Genomic DNA, 17,099 nt, shown 5'->3' with positions numbered 1-17,099 from the left:
TTTAATTTTGGAGCATAGTGACCAGGTATTGTAAGCAATGATTACTGTATACATATCAGTGCAGACAGGGCAAACTTGTTTCTGCACAAGTCGGTTTCAGTTAGTCCAAGTACCCCTGGAAAACTTAGTGTCACACAGTATGTCCTAGGGAATCAGATTCTCTCCCAGTTTTAGAAGAACCAAGACATTTGAGTACTTCCATCCACTCCTCGTTCACAGCTTCACATAAGACCCAAGTGACAGACAGCAGTTCCCACTCACCCTGATTATTACAGTCATCCCTGGCTTCACACTTCAGCTTCCATATTTTATACCAGCTTGTGCATTCTCTGCATGGGCCTTAAAATGGGGGATATTCACAGGGAGAAACATTCGTCCTTACACAAGTGCAATGTTAAAAGGACTACAGCCAAATCAAATAATGAAATTTATCCGCAGTTTTTTGTTCCCAAGCCCAGACAGGACACCACCACCTTTTTCAATATTCCTGGCTACCTTGCAAGGAGAACTCAAGGCTCATTGGTAAGTGTGTGTGCTTCCTGAAAATGGGAAAAGCGGTGTTGGACACATAGGAATTGGGCTCCTGATGCCCAAACCTGCAAAACACCCAGGACTCTTTAAGAGGTAGTGTGTGCTCAGGGCACAAACCACCTCTGAAGATTAGGTCCTACATTAATAGCAGATCATCACAGCCTATGATCTCCTTTTTTCAGAACATTCACAAAATGCTAGAAGTGGCTCCATAAAGTCTGAATTGCCTGGTTGCATAAGAAAGTGGTCCAAGGCTGCCATTCACTTGATTAAATAATGTGGATGTGAGTGTCTGCACCTTTGCTGAACACTTCTGGGTCTATTAGAAAAATTCTTTCAAACTATTAAGCCAGAACCATATTAAACACTTGAAATGGAATTCATCTCATCTAACTTTAGGGCATGATTCATCTGACTGATTTTAGACATCTAGGGAGAGATGTATCACATCATTAAAAATACCTCATTCTTTTCACTGTCTGCAAATGGGGCCTGGAGTGACCAGTTCAGATGTAGATATACACCCACATTTGTCAAGATGATTTCAATCTAGCCCTCTTCCATAAACATACCAAGGTAACCTCACTTTTGTTAAGATTATAATGCAGAACAACTCTATCACAAAGCAGTCCCAACAAAACCTGCTTCTTCCCTGCATCTTTGCCTCAACAAAAAATAATTACTTTTTGTTACTAAGAAATAAAAATACAAAATAGATTTTTGCTTCTGAAAAATGAGAATGTCATAAGGAGTATTTTACATGAAAATATTTATGCCAGTCCTCCTATATTTATTTCCCACAAGCATTAGCAGATGTTTGCATACCTCGTGCCATGTGATGGGAGATTGGCAATTGCATAGCCCCTATGGCCACGCTGAAACAAACCCTGGGCTGTTACAATATTATTCACACAAACACAAGCAGATGAGCCAGAAATCTAAGGAAACCGTTTGTTACTGGAAAACTCTTTAGTTCAATTTTATTGATTTTAAAGGCTTAGATTGATGCATCTGAACTTTCGAACTTCTCCTTCCAGAGCGGAGCTGCTGAACCTCCGAAGTTCACCCACTGCCTGCTTTACAGTCTCCCTGAATTTTCATGTTAGATAACTCCATTTGCTCACAAACGTAATCTAGGTAAATTATGCACAGCTGGCATGCATAAATTGTGCATATCTGTGACATCTGCCAGTGGGAAAAACACTCCAAGTATGATACATATTTCAAGAACGAGTGAATTAGTTCAAACTCCAGCTTTCTGGGTCAGAACTGAATCAGATCTCTGGAAACATATGTGATATTTTAATAGCTTTGTCATAATTCAAGCTATTAATATTTACTGGACATGAAACTATCCTGGTAACAAAGGAAGTACAATACTTTTATTATACTGATAATATCTTTCTAATGCTGTCTTGTTAAACAAGCCAAAATAAATTTATTCTAGTATTTTGTGTGCTTTTTCCTGTCTTGATGCATTTATGGGCATGTACAAGAACTACTGATCAAAGAAGCAGCTGCATTTTTCCAGCTCTTTTACTGGCCCTAGCCTTTAGCCTTCATGAAAGCAAAACTATACATACATTCTCTCATTAATATACCTCAGAAGTCTGTGCACCTCCTATGTGATAAAACACAGCGTGTGCCTGTGTGTCTAGCTAAACACCAGGGCATTTCTTGTGGCTCCTTTAATTAAAAACAGTGGAAGAAGCTGAAGCATTAACTATTGTTGAGAAGGGCAAAGCATGGATCTTCTTACTTCCCCCTGAAACCAGCAGCTCTGGACATTTTTTTTGTTACAGGCTGGATGATGGGCTAGACGTGCACAACCCCACCCCAAGTCTTGCGGCTCACCCATGGGAAATCAGCACGTAGGGGCTCAAACAGGAGCTGTGGGAACCCTTCCAGCTTTCCAGCTGGACAAGCTGCCTGTTGCAACTCCCCACCCAGCAGCCTTCAAGGCCATGATAAATGGTCCAGAGGCTAGGGACCACAGACGGTCTGCAGAACCACGCTGCCTTTCCGGCAGCCTGCCATGCATTTTGAGGATTGACTGGTACATGACAGAAAAATTTGGAAATCGCTGTCCCAGCTGAATTTTTGTGTTTCCAGTGCAAACTTGCTGTGCAGGGAGGAAAAGAGAGGGAGCTGCTGGATCAGAATTGTTACTGCATTGCAAAGTCCTTTTTTTTTTTTGGAGTTAAGCTAAGGGATTATGAGGCAGATCCACTTAGTATTAGTATCTGGAGGGAATAATACATCATTATTGACTTTAACAGATAGTGAAATGAAATTATAAACACTGAAAATTTTGGCTGCCAGAAAACCAATTTCTGACAGTGAGGGCTATCGCTATCCCCATGGAGATGAGGATTTGTGATTTCTTGGTATGAAAATGAGACAAAGCTATGACTGAGAGAATATAAAAGTGCTCTGCAGACAGTGCTCCTGTTCTGGCTCCTGGACTCATCTGGAAGATATTGCAGCATTGCCTCTCTTAAACCTGCAAAAATCCTTTATTTTAGAGCCTTTCATGTGTAGCAAAATGATGACTATTGTTATAAGGATACACCTCTCTGAAATTTGCAATGCTATTACTTAAAAATTGACCAGACTGTCTGCTCTTGAATGTACATGAAAATACCTCACACGCAGAATTCTGATAGTTTTGCAGAACTGAACTTCTGTGGCATTATTATTCACATGCTGCAGGAGACAATGATTTCTGGTTAAGTTTTATGCAATTTATGCCTATTTTCATCCCCACTGCAATCGATGGTAAGACACAAAGTCCTGCTGACTACTGCAGAAACAAAGGTTGGCCACTGAGAGACACAGCTGCTGAGTTCTTGTACCGCTCGGGGTGTGTGCATGTGTGCTTAAGGTGAGGCAGGCTTAGATGTATTGATCTTACAGCAGCTTTTTTCTCTGCTCTTAAATGAAGTGGAATGAGGAGCAAATAGCCTGGCAAACAAAAGAAACAGAACTATTATTATAATTGCCTGAGGTTTTATACTCCAAGTGCAGAACCATAAGGAAGATTGACTCTCAAGTCTATTTGTCATATATGCCCAGGAGAAATTTTTGCTGAAGTGTGGAGAAGCCTGAAACTCACCTTGTCGCCTACGGTAGCATAAAAGGTCAGGAACAGTGCTTGTAAATAAAATACTTCATTTGTTTCCACCCCTCTCTGCAGCAATGGGACTGGAAAAGGCCTTTCCACCCGCACTGCACCTAAGGTCAGGGGTCCTTTTCCTTGGACACTGCTGGTGCATCACTGAAGATCAGGATGTTCTGCTACGACCATACCCTACGTTTGTTCCAGTGATGGCACCAACTGGGTTGGGAAACCACAGCCCTCCCTCTCCCTTCCTCTCCCACCCCTTTCCCTCCCCTGGAAGCTGGTTGATGGGTCTGATTGCAGAGCCTCCAGGAAAAGCGGTCTTTGTCGTGAAAGGCCAAAGTTCATCAACTTCCATTTACATCAGTAAACACGAACAATTCTTCCTGAGCCTGAGAAATCAATTCCCACAATACATCAGCCAGTCGTGCTTTAACGGACTGAATTGAAATGCCCCTTCTAATCTGCATCAGAGGAATAAAACCTATCCTATCGCATAATGCGCAAAGATGGGAGAGGAAGAGGGAGCGGTACTCACCATTGCACATGCAGCGCACATTCCTGTAAAAGCGGGGGCACACAAAACTAATCCGTGCCGTGCTATAGGTCATCAGGGAATGCGAATCAATAGACAGACTTTGCTCACAGTGTTGTTCTTGACAATCCAGTCCAGAGCAATTCTTCTCCAAGATAGCAGAAATACGAATCACATTTTCCAAGTGTCTCCTCGCATTGGTAAGCTTCTGAATCAAATAGGCAGGCTTATAGAAACCACCGTTGTGCATCTGAACTGCGAACAGCATGTCGAGCTGATTGCCACCCGCCACTGGCTGAATACTGATGATGTGCAGACTGTCTTGTTTCTGGGAAAGCACCGCGTTTCGCAAGGTGCGCCTGAACCCGTGCATGTGAAGGCCCACAAAGTCTTCTGGGGACACGTTCTCAAAACGGATGGTGACTGTGTTCTGCAGCATCTCTTGCAGCAATTGCTCGACGTGGACCACAACATCGATGGGTACCTGGAACCGGCCATCACTGACAGAGACATTCAGGACATACTTGCCGTTATCCAGCCCTCCAAGGGCGATGATCTTCCCATCATGGCTGTTGACCTTGAACAAGCTTTTCTGCTCTGATTTTAGTGTATATGTGAGGACATCATACACATCCTGATCTGTGGCATGAATTTTCCCAATGACTCCCCCAGGAAAATCGTCTTCCATGGTGACAATGAAAATCTCCAGTGGAATGGCCGTTGGTTTGTGAATGCTCTCTTCGATAACTCTCACCTGAACGTAGGTGTGGGAAACCTGCTGAGGCTTCCCAGAGTCCTTTGCCTAATGTAATTTGGAAAAAAAAAAAAAAAAAAAAAAGAATTTCACACATATAACACAGCCAACAACCATAACTTCTTGCTATATATATTTTCACAGCATCAGTAGTTCTGAAGACCTCTCAACAGAACTTCTCAAATGCATTTGCAAAATACATATGTAAAGAAACATCTCAGCCATTTCTAGCAGTGGAACTTACAAACTCTTTAGAGAAGCACAGATACCTAAGTGGATTGCAGAGAGAAATGTGTCAGCAGAATGTCTTACTACTCAAACCAAAATGTTCCCAGGATCCCACTGCTATCACTTGTCATCTTCACTACGCAGCCATTTGAATGTGGTATATTCTGCACCAAATGGAATTGGGCTCACTTCTGCCCTGGAAAAGAGACTTAAGCACTGTGAAGTACCAGCAGCAGCTTCTGCATTGCTTGGGGTGCTCCAAAGTGTTTCAGACCCTGCTTAGTTTGTGTGCATGTGAGAGTTCAGAATTTTTTTACAGCGCTCTGTACTACTTTGTCTGAAGCGATTGAGAAACATGCTTGAGATAAATAAAATTTATCACCCTCCAAAAATGAAATAGGGTGCTTGTGCCGATACTAACAATAAAATATGAGAGCAGCACTGCACTTGGACAGATGACTGTATGACCCAGAGCACGTATGATAGCATCATTTGCACTTCTTTATAGAGAGTAGAAGAGCAAGTACGACAAAAAAAACAGGGTCATCTTGACAGAAAGGTGTGCAAACTTGAATCAGTGTCCTTTCCTGCACTAAGAAAAACGTTTCATTGAAGTCACTATTAAGATATACTGCTCCACATGTTTATTTGATCCAGAGAACGGAAGACTAAGCAACCACTGGGCAGAGATCTAACAAACATTCAAAGATCGTTGCATTTGGACAAGGGGAGGAAAATTTACAAACTGAAGAAAAAAAAAAAAGGGCAGGATGGCAACAGTAATACAGACATTACTAAGAAAGGATTAGTAATTCTTAGACACTAAAAATCATTCAAAAGGACTGGCTGGAGTATTTTAAAAAGATTATGTTTATGTGCACACACACATGCACAGACATTACGTCCCATTCCACTTTACATTTTAATGTTACTTTTTAATAAATGTAAAACAGAGGTGGAATCTGATGGTTGAAAGGAAAAAGTAGCACTCTGGCATGCATGAACAGAAAGAAATGGTTCTACGGTCTATACACAACAAGAACCTATAAAATATGTTTTTACTGCAGAAATCCCTGAAGAAGATAATACTGGGAGGAATTACGCCCCCACAATCCAACAGCATGGTTTTCTGAACATGTTACTGCATCTCAGACATTGTGGTCTGTCTAATATTTCACTTACATGACATACTTGGATCCATATCTAGACAATGCTGTTTAAATTTAATTCTTATGCCCAATTTTGGCTATACTGGAACTTTGGCTAGCAAATTGCCTTGAAAGCAGGGCATTTTGGGATGAAGGCATGATAAGAATAAAAGGTGAGGGGATTTTTACTTTCCTACAAGGCTCAAAAAATATGTTTCAGGAATATTAAATGGCAAACTTGCAAAACTTTACTTTGATTTAAAGTGTTAGTTAGCATCAGAGCTTACATTTTTTTGAATTGTAACTAACTCAGGATGTTAGTGCTATGAACAGCATTAAACGTGTTTATAAAGGAGCGGATAGGCTGTATTTAGAGAAACCAACCCCAGCAAAGTAAGTGGAGGAAGCCTGCATTTCAGACTTGGCTTATAGGATCATGTCCCGTTTCAATGAAGAGGTGTAGTTCATACCCTAGACTTGCATGTTTACTGAAGTCTACGACATTTGCTCTGGCAGACCTGAGAAATGTGGACAAATTACTTTTGGATTTACAGGTTTTTGTAATCAAAATTACCCTGGTTACAAAGTTCTTCAACAATGACTCTAAAGCTAAGTCTGAGCTGGACTTCTATTTCATGTCTTATTTTCACATTCTTTAAAAGCTAAGTTGACCTTGGAAAAAGTGATTTTGTGAATTCTTGGTAGGCTTCCAAAAATTTATTATTAAATTTATGACTTAAAAGCAGAGGTGATTTTCCTTCCTAGAACAATATTCTGCCATCACTCGTTCTGTGGTGTATTTATATGTAGATAATGTGTTTCTGCTTATTTTCCTCGCTTAGCTACAGAAAAAAAAAAAGATGAAAATCTTAAATCATAATGGCCACTTCTCAGAAAATTCATTTCATGTGGAGGAAATGGGAAAGGTGGTTGTCTACCTATTTATATTTATATGAAATTAGGTTTAAGGACATCAAAGGAAATATAACATATTGTACATTTTTAAACTGGAATGCATGGTATTTGCTCATAGAATATGGCCAATTAAAACCAACCCACACAGGCAACGTACAGATGACCTACCACTATGAGGGTTTTTGTTTCTGTGTGGATGCAAAAACCAAGCCGTACCTGCACGCAGAGCACATATTCGGTTGCGACCATGTGCTTGAAGATGACTGCAGATCTCAAGACACCATGAGGATCCAGCGTAAACTCTTCCTCTTCATTGCCAGTGAGGATGGTGAAGGTAAAAGGGGGGCCATTGTGAAAAGAGTCTTTGTCTGTCACTACCAGCTGCAAAATGCTTGTGCCCACTGGTTTATTTTCCTTTACACATATACACAGTGTATAAAGAAAAGGATTAAAATTATACATAGAACAATCATAAAATACCATGTTTTGCTATCAAGAATATTCAGCTGAATGCTCTTTGCCCAAGATAGCACTTCACAAGCAGCGTTTATTTGACATTGATTACGGCCCATGGACTATTAAACAGAGATGGAGGTACCCACCACATCTCCAGGGACTGATGAGCTCTGCCTGATACTGTGTCTGATCAGGACTGACTAACCATTAAGACTTGCACGCTGAGCAAGGTGTAAAGAAGTGCAAACTGATCCCGGCTCAGTGTTTTTGAGGCCAGAGTACCTGGCACAACAGGGATGAATGGTAAAATGTGTGACAGATGCTGAGGTTAAGGAGCCTCAGCAAACAGAAACTTACCAAAGACTTAAGAAAGGCGTGTTTATACTTTCCTTTAAATAAGATCACTTGATACATCTTTTGCCGATAAATCCTCAAAAGCTACTTAACTGAAACCAAATGCTCTTGTATTTTAAAAGTCAGGCAAGTTTTTGATGTGCAGGATAAACTTACTTGAATTACAGCTGTATAGTTCGATGGAGTAAATACAGGGCTATTATCGTTCACATCAGAAATGTCCACATTGACCGTCACAGTTGAAGACAAAGGAGGGGTGCCGCTGTCTCTTGCCTGGATAACTAATGAATAACCAGATATCTGCAAAAAGGTGAAAACATTAAATCATCGTGAAAGCAGTCCTAAATTTTAATTCATGTTCTTTACATCCAGTACACCACCTACCATATTCTAAGGAAAGCTGTTTGGCCTCATTACCTTCCCTGCCCTTAGGATAACATTATCCTGTTTATTGCCACTCTGTGTCCCAACTTCTGTTTTATAAGGCTATCAATAAACATAACAACTTCACTGTATTAAAATAACAGTATCAGATGACGCACTCCTGAAACAAAGGGGCAGACAAAAAATAAATGATGGATAATATCCAGACTCAGACATTACTACTGTAGCTCTGTAGCCAACATTTTCATCTCTCCTAGGTGTCAGCTGGGAAACCTGATTCTATTTATCTTACGGTTGGTTTCCAGGATGTTATATAAATTGCTTATTAAAGCCAACCTCAGTTTGACACACAGTGTTTCTAACATGGTGATGGAGAACGAAGAAAAAGTTTACCGGCAATTGGCTTGAGCACACTGGAAAATATGTGGGACTACTAGGGACAACGGTCTCTGTAGCAACAGGATATTAACCACCATTCAGTAGGAGATAAGGGTTTCTTCAGCCAGCTTGTTTGCAACAGACACAAACTACTCAGCACAGAGTGGGCAGTTCAGTGCATCACCCATGGGCCCTCTCAGCACGTATGTGCTCACGCATGAGGTGTAAGTGTATGTGACAATTTGCAAAAGCTCTGTCTATGCATAGCTTATGGATGACAGTTTGATTTTATGAACTGCATCCTTATGTCAGCCTCCTTAGGTCTTACAACTGCTTTTTACTGTACATCCCCCCCGCGCTCTGCAGGGAATGCTGCTGACACGTCTGCCTGTGAATCCTTCTGGGGGGGCAGGGGGTGAGCAAAGGGCAAAACATGCGCCAGGTAAAACACCCTGCTCCAGCCTCTCAGTGCAGGGCTGGGAAGGGGAAAAGTGCCTCCCTGTAGGTGGGAACAGCATAATGTTAAAGAGGCTTTTTCAGGGTGGGGGGAAATCCAAAGGCATTTGGAAAATAAAAGCCATTTGGGTAGGAGGTCCCTCCTATTGTATAGGCTATGTGTATGAAACAGGGAGGCTCATCTGGGATGTAGGACCGACCTAAAGAAAAAGGAAACTGTTTTTTTGGAGGGTTGTAAGGAGAAGAAAGACTGATATTTGGTGAGGGCATAGTGACATAGAAGGGAGGAAGAATCCTAAACTATGGAAATCAAGATACTGAGATAGAGAATTAATATTTCATTTTAACCCCCTTTCAAGCTGCAATTTCTACTGCTAGCTAAAGACAAGACTGACTGTTTTGTGGGATCTTTCCCAAATTTTGTGTGTTTTCTTTCATTTCAATGTATCCCCAAAAAGTACATGGCAAAAGTCATGGTTTCTACGTGATTACAGGTCTAGAAATGAGTTTCCTTAAACCCCTGAAACATGGGAGTCAGCACTGCCTTTGGGGATCTACAGCAGATGGGGCATCGTGTATCATTTTCCCTGAAGGGGTCAGAAACACCTGTGTCAAGGAAATGTGCCAAGGAAGCAAAGAAAAACACAGTATCACAGCTTATTTTAACCAAGGGAAGCTTTGGAAAATGCAGATCTTTAACAGAGCTGGTATTGAACACACACACACACGCTGGTGAGGGCAAATCTATGTGTCTGAATGCAGTTGTACATGAGTGCACTTCAGAAGCTAAGGAAAATCATATTAAGAAGTAAAGCCTGTGCCATTTAAGAGAAATATATTACAGCAAATTTGTAATATGCACAGCCATTGTTACTTCCCTGTCCTCGGTCTGCGGTAAAGTCATTCGGCCACCAAACACTGGCAATTTAATCCTGCCTTTGTGATAATACAGAAAGGATATTTGCAGAGTTTTAAGCAGTAGCCCTGCTTCCAGTAAAGCGCTTTTCTAGCTGAGCCCATATTCCGAGGATAGCAATCAGCTTCCCCAGTTTCACGGATGTATTGCTGGGAGGCAGGAGGCATGGAAGCTGTGTAGCACTCTCCTGCCCTGCTAGCAGCACAGGCAACTGTATTTGTTTCTTTCCAAAAGCTGCTAATTGCTAGCTATGACAAAATGGTGATAAATCACCCTGAGTGAGTAATCTAGTGAGCAAACAAAGCAGCAGAATCTGCGTAATGAAGCACTCTTTCACTTTTGGTACAGCCTGGCCACTTCATAACATCACCTCCCCAGTGACATGTTTTGCAGCGTGCTAATTAATGGCTGAGGTCTCAGCTCAGTGCTTGGTGCCACAATCTGGAGCATGTTGTAATCACTCCTCTGCACACACCGCTGCACGTGTGTGCTTGCACACGCAGGGAGAGGAGCCAGCTCATTAACACAGCAACAGCTGCTGGTGGCACCACAGGAGAAATCCAGGGTTGCTTTCTTCCCCCGTCTGGCCCCAGATGCTGTGTTGGTGCAGGATGGGGATACTAGATGAGTAGTTGGGTTGTGGATAGGATCGGGGATAGTGTGGAGGTGGGAAGAAGTGGAACAGTCTTAGAAAGACCTATCGGAGCATCTTAGGCTGATCACTGCAGACTATAAAAAAAAGCTTCTTCAAAATAAGGTAGCAGCATGGTTGAGATCAATACACATCTGTAAGTCATTGTAAGTTAAGAAGTCCCACGTGTCTCTTACCCTTTCTCTATCCAATTTCTTTTTAACCTTCACGAGTCCCAAAACAGGATCAACTGAAAATTCATTGTCTCGATCCCCATTCACTATGGAAAAATGAATCTGGCCATTGGAAGGACTGTCCAGATCTTCTGCTATCAACTTTTTTGAGAGAAGAGTGAAAATAAGCAAAACAAATATTAAGCCATCTGTATGATACATTAATTGCTCAACACCCCAAAAAGTAAGACTTCGTATTGCATCAGACCAGTTACCTCTGAACTGCACACCTCTACAGCATCAAGCCAATCAGTTTTTGATAGGAGGCTCCCCTTGGATGTTTTTAAAAGTCTAGCCTTAAAACATACACAATATTTAATCTTTATATTCCATATAACACTTACTTTCTGGATCCCCAAGTTCCAAGATGAAATTATTGTGATGTCTGAGTATGGCACACTGTGTGCCAGACTACACCAATACTATGTATTTCACTGAAAAGTTGAATTCTGCCTGTCTAATAAACGCCACTTTTTTCTAGCTGATTCATGAAATGCAATGCCTTAAACATGTCATTGTTCTTTGACAGCATATTGGAGTTAAAAACAAACAGGCGGTACACTCCTGCTACTTTCTTTTGGGGGGAAACTGGCAGAAGCCTGGAAAGTAGTAGCAGATGCAGAGTATTGATGAGAGAACAGTTCGGTTGATTCAAGATGCAGTAGTTATCATTATTAACCAGTGCAGCCGTATTTTACTAAAGGTCATGTGGCAGAGGGCTTTGTCCTGCCTACGCGCTGCCCACGGCCTCACTCACCATTATCACCGAATCACCGACAGCGGCATCCTCGCTGATGACTGCACTGTAGACCACCTGGCTGAATTTCGGCGCGTTGTCATTAACATCTGTCACATTCACGTTCACAGTTGTAACGGCGCTCAGGGCTGGAGTACCTCCATCTTTTGCTTCCACTACTAAGTAGAAATCCTTACACGATTCATAATCCAAAGCTTCAAAAATGGAAATCACTCCTTTGAAGCAAGGGAGGGAATGTCAGCAGCCAGTGAAAAATAAAAAATGCCACAGACTAAGGGATTTGACTGCAGTAAACAGTACAGCATGCTATTTATCAGTATGGCACACACACAAAATATGCTGTTCTAACTGTAACATATAACCCAATCCAATAAAAATATTTGGTCAGGTTTCTACTGCTGTCGTTTGATTAAAGAATGATGCCAATTGCACTTGGGTTGCCTGCAGAAAGGACCTTCACAAGGCATGAAGCAATGAATGGTTCCTCATGAAAGTAACTTTTATTATACGAGTATGGTAGACGGAGAAGAGGGGGCCATATCCACCCATTTGCCTGGGCTCAGGAACAGAGCCTGTGGGAGAACTGGATGCCGACTCTGGAAATCAGCCCTGACAAGTCAACAGAAATTCACTCCCACATAATTAACTTCTCATGAATTAAATACAAATGAATGGGGTATGAATACCTTTGAGAAATCAGTTGTCTATCATTTATATGATTAAATAGGGATTTCCCCACTCAAGTAGGTTTATAAATTTGGGGTTCCCTCACCACACAATCAAAACCAAGACTTCCTGTAACTTGACTCACTTTGTGTGGTCAGACCCCCTCTAGGGTAGAAATTATTTTTATGTAAGCCTTACACTTGTTTCCCGTGTACCCATAACCTTAACAAGAAGGGGGGAGCGGGTTGTGCACAGGTTACTAGGGATGCCTTGAAGGAGGTAATACCGGGCATGGCAAGAAAGACTTAAAAACAAATCCTTAACCTTGGCAAGCCAAATCCTTTTCAGTACAGACCCATCAGGAGCAGAGATGCATGGGGCTTAAAGGTCATTTAGACTAACTGCTGCCCAACACAAGTCAGCTGAACCTAATAATTTCTGAATGTACTCATCTCTGAGGTTCTTATAAACCTCCAACAACACCAGTTTCCTAACCTTCTTATGAAATGTATTTCAGTGCTTAGCAATCATTACAGTTAGAAATTTCCTCCTCTCACTTAACCGAAATAATCCAAATGCAATTTAAGTCCATTCACAATTTCTTTTCTCATGAGTGGGCATGGAGAACAGTTTATTCCCCTCCTCTTCATAGGCACTTTTAACAGGGTTGAATACTAACAGCATGTCTTCTCTTTTTGAGCTTAAATAGCCTCAATTCCTTCAGTCTTTCCTGGTAAGCCACATTTTACAGACCTCAGATCATTCTTCTTAATCTCATCTGGGTTCCTTCCAAATGAATCCTACCTTTCAGCGTGACTTGCTGGAAGCAGGAGCCCTGAAGAGAAGCTTCAAGTGGCTAGCAGAGAGTTCCCACTGATAAATGGTGTGAAGGGCACTCTTTTTTCAAGCCCTGATCAGGCATGCTACATCAGCACCCGGCTGTCTGGAAACTGAGCTCCTGCCTCTAAACCGATAATAATGGAGCTGTCACACATTAATGAATAATAAATAGTTGTGGGTTTTTTTCCCTGTGTGATTAAGCTTCATTATGGGTTTTTATTGATTTATCTCCTTGGCTTCATTGTCAAATGTGAAGTTAAGTATCGCTGTCTAGGCGTATTTATGTTTAAATTTCGTTAACACTAATCAACGTTACGAAGATAACAGACAACACACAATTATGTCAAGTCCCTTACATGTAAGGCAGTGGCCTCCACAGAGTGGAGAGAGATTTTTGCACACAGTAACATAAATGACACAATGCATCATTTTGAGACTTTCCAGGTTACTGGTTACTACAGCTGCACTCGAACAAGTGTTACCTTCAGCTCTCAAAATCAAGATTGTTTTGCTCTGAGGCTCTGGTGGCAGGTTTGTAGGGGTCACCCTAAATGTTATGAGAATAAGAGGATCCACTACAGAAGCACAGAAGAATCACAGCTTACTGTTGATGGATTGAAACCTCAGTAAGGAAAAGGAATATATCCCACTTAAGAAATTCAAAGAAAATGAGCCATTTGCATAAAAAATAAGGTAGCTTTCTTAGTATTACTTAAAGAGAAGCAGAAGTATGTTTTTAAAATTTGTGATGTATAACCAAAAAAAGAAAAACAAAACCCAAACCATCGCTGAAGTCAACTGTCAGACACAAATCAGGAGCAACCTAAGTCAGTGAAGTTTCATACAGTTGTATAAACAGCAATTATATGTTAGGATTGCCAGGTATTTGGTCCTGATAGCACTGCCTGATGCTTACTAAGATCCAGACAGTTGAAGCCGTACTCAGTTGGTAAGCAGATAAACATTGCAAGTGTTCATAACTGTAAGGGTTGCACAGCGGGGCTAATGGGTTGTCACATCCACATTGACTTCAACAGACATAATAATGGAGAAAAGTATTCTCTACTCGACTTGGGGCAGCTGAGTGTGACTGTAATTTACATCACTCTCCAACATAAAATTGTTTTTTAACTGTGCCGCTAATTCCACATTGACAAGCTCTGAGTCTCTGCTCTTGGAAATTATTTGGTCCAAGAGCCTTCCCTAAAGCATTCACATTTTTCTGGTGCTTTCATTTTGCATTAGAAGTAAAATCCACTTTACAAACCTGTTTTGGAGTTAATCCTGAACTTCCCTTTCTCATTGCCTGATCTGATGAGATAGGCAATCTCAGCATTTGTACCAATGTCTTGGCTTGTAGCAAAAACAGAAAGGACCTCAGTGCCAGGTGAGGTGTCTTCAGGTACTGTAACAAGATAATCTCTTCTTTCAAACACAGGGGGGTTGTCATTAATGTCTAGCACTGTAATGGTAACAGTGGCAAACGAGGACAAGGTCAGCACAATGCTCTGATCTGATGCTTTTACACTGATGTTATAGGAAGACTGAAGCTCTCTGTCAAGTGGGTGCTCCAAAATAATGATTCCTGATGACCGGTCAACTGAGAAGTAACCATCTGCAGAGTCTGCCAGGGAATAGGTAACTTTTCTGTTCACACCTGAAAGAGAAGCAAATGTGAAAATGATAAAGTGAAAAAAAATATCAATAACCTCTTCCCCTCTAATGCAAACCCTAGGCAAAAGCTGCTATTGCACTGATCATTTCCAATGAGGCTGGAGCACATGGAGGCAGGAGTGGGTACAGTATTGCTGAAAGTTTGGGAGATCAAGATATGCTTTTTTCATATGTCAGATCCCCATGGATAAGTTAAGTTCCTTCCCTCATCGTGATACTTTTTTAAAGGATCAGTTTGCAGAAGTGCTGTGTAATGAAACTTGAAAGCAGAATCCAGATATGGTCCTTGCTCAGAAAAGCTTACAATTGAATTAGATGAGACAGGCAGAATGCTGAAATTGGAAATGTCTCAGAGCACATCTTGAAGGAACAGAAATGTACGTAAGGGGAAAATAAACCCATAAAAATACATCAGGTGGCACAGAATGTACTTGCTACCAGTGCTGCCTTGATTCTACTGTTGAGCAGCAAAATATTATCAGAAGATGATACCTGTTAGAGAAAAGCTGCATCAAAGAACTCCTGACAGAAGATGGACGTTTCAGAAAGTGTCCCCCACTCCCCCAATTTGAGAGCAGAACTTGAATCGCATGATAGATATCCCGCGTTTTTCAAATCCTGCCTGTATTTCCCAACACAGAACACCTATCCACCCAGCTGCTGAACATGCAGCTCTATGCGAAGGTTGTTGTCAGTAATAAGGCCTGAGGGGAAGGCATTAACTTGGCTGCTTGCTGCACTACAGTGGGATAGCCATGTCAAATCCAATTAAAACTGAACACAGATGCAACCCAATTCAACTCCCTTGATGCTGGCTGATTTCGTGATTTGGTCCTGGGTGCTTCACTAAGAGATTGTAACTAAACCACAAAGATCCACTAAAATGGAGAGTCTCTGTTTTAACATCTCTCACTTGAGCATTTGCTGCCCTTTTTGTTGGAGAACAGACTTTACAAGCCTGACATTAATCAGATGAACAAGAGCTACCAATCCCTTCTAGGCATATTTTGTTAATTTAAATTTTGTGACAGTATTATTCTGCTTTCCAGCAGCAAAGCACTGTAGAATGTCTGATCAAAAGCAGCACAAATCAGTTGTTTTCTGCTTGACGTAGCAGGAGTAGAACATCCACACAAGGGGGAGCCGGGAGACTCTCTCTTCAATCACAGGCACATAAAAGCTAGAGCAACTACAAAGTCCCAGACCTTACTTGGGGAGCATTTGGAATTACTGTTTGGCCTCTTCAGGGAATAAAGTTTTTATGCAGTGCTTGAGACACCACAGTCTATTTCAAAAGTTCAAATGTCTTTAAAATAAGGAAATTTTTAAATGGCAATATTGCAATGAAACTTTTTTTTTTTTTTTTTTTAATCACAGCTGAACCTCTCTATTCATCATGGTGTCTCCAGTGTGAAAAATACTAAGGCCTCCCTTCAGTGGAACAGGCAAAGCAACCAAGGAGGTGACTCCTGTCCTACAGACGAGGAACCAAAGTCAGCCTACTCAGACACTCTTTTCATGTGCTGAAACAGCCCAAGTGTGAATACCCTACAGCCTGCTGGAGACCACACTCGCCTCTTCACTCAGTCTTTTTATACAAGCATCCCCATGCTCTGCCAGCTGACAATCAACTACACATACCAAAGTGAAAAAGGAGTAAAACCTTCTGGAAAGTGGAAGGTTTTGGTGGTCTGACTGGCGGGAGGTGTGCCTATATTTCTAACAGGGGAGGATCTCCTTCTGCTAGAAATTCTTCCCAAACTTCCACTTACAAAAAGGGACAGACCAAACCAGAACAATTAATGAGCTAGTAATTAGAGCTGATCCCTGGGGATGCTAGAACAGGGGATTTTGCCTGATTCAGAGCACGCAGTTGAACACCCAACCTACATGAGTTTTAACTGTAAAGGTATTTAGTACTCTTTACTGGGCTCTCTTGATGTCTGCCAGTTTACACATAGGATTAAATACTTCTCTGAAGCAGGGACCTTAACACACACCTTCTATGCATTTGTGTCTGTGCCTGAAGGAGAGCCTTGGTCTGGTTTGGGTGTTGCTCTGACACAAACTCCCTATTTGATACTCACTGCACCATACCTGGGCACAAGACAGAAGATTCAGA

The 17,099-nt window shown here is 41.5% G+C and overlaps 1 protein-coding gene across 7 annotated transcripts in view; it reads right to left on the bottom strand.

The window, feature by feature from the left end:
• Window positions 1-17,099, bottom strand: part of FAT3 (FAT atypical cadherin 3) — a 425,303-nt gene that overhangs the window by 39,543 nt on the left and 368,661 nt on the right. For all 7 annotated transcript variants that reach the window (XR_005102452.1, XM_037376330.1, XM_037376323.1 and 4 more), the window contains 6 exons: window positions 14,571-14,960; window positions 11,798-12,012; window positions 11,005-11,142; window positions 8,199-8,342; window positions 7,449-7,646; window positions 4,191-4,989 (listed from right to left, as the gene is read on the bottom strand). Coding sequence is in view for 6 of the 7 variants with exons in the window: in XM_037376330.1 (XP_037232227.1) it covers window positions 4,191-4,989; window positions 7,449-7,646; window positions 8,199-8,342; window positions 11,005-11,142; window positions 11,798-12,012; window positions 14,571-14,960 (1,884 nt within the window). In the remaining variant the exon portion in view is untranslated. The remainder of the gene's footprint in view (window positions 1-4,190; window positions 4,990-7,448; window positions 7,647-8,198; window positions 8,343-11,004; window positions 11,143-11,797; window positions 12,013-14,570; window positions 14,961-17,099) is intronic.

The sequence above is a fragment of the Falco rusticolus genome, chromosome 2, assembly GCF_015220075.1.
Source record: "Falco rusticolus isolate bFalRus1 chromosome 2, bFalRus1.pri, whole genome shotgun sequence".
Lineage (NCBI taxonomy): Eukaryota > Metazoa > Chordata > Aves > Falconiformes > Falconidae > Falco > Falco rusticolus.
This window is presented reverse-complemented; position numbering and strand designations above follow the sequence as displayed.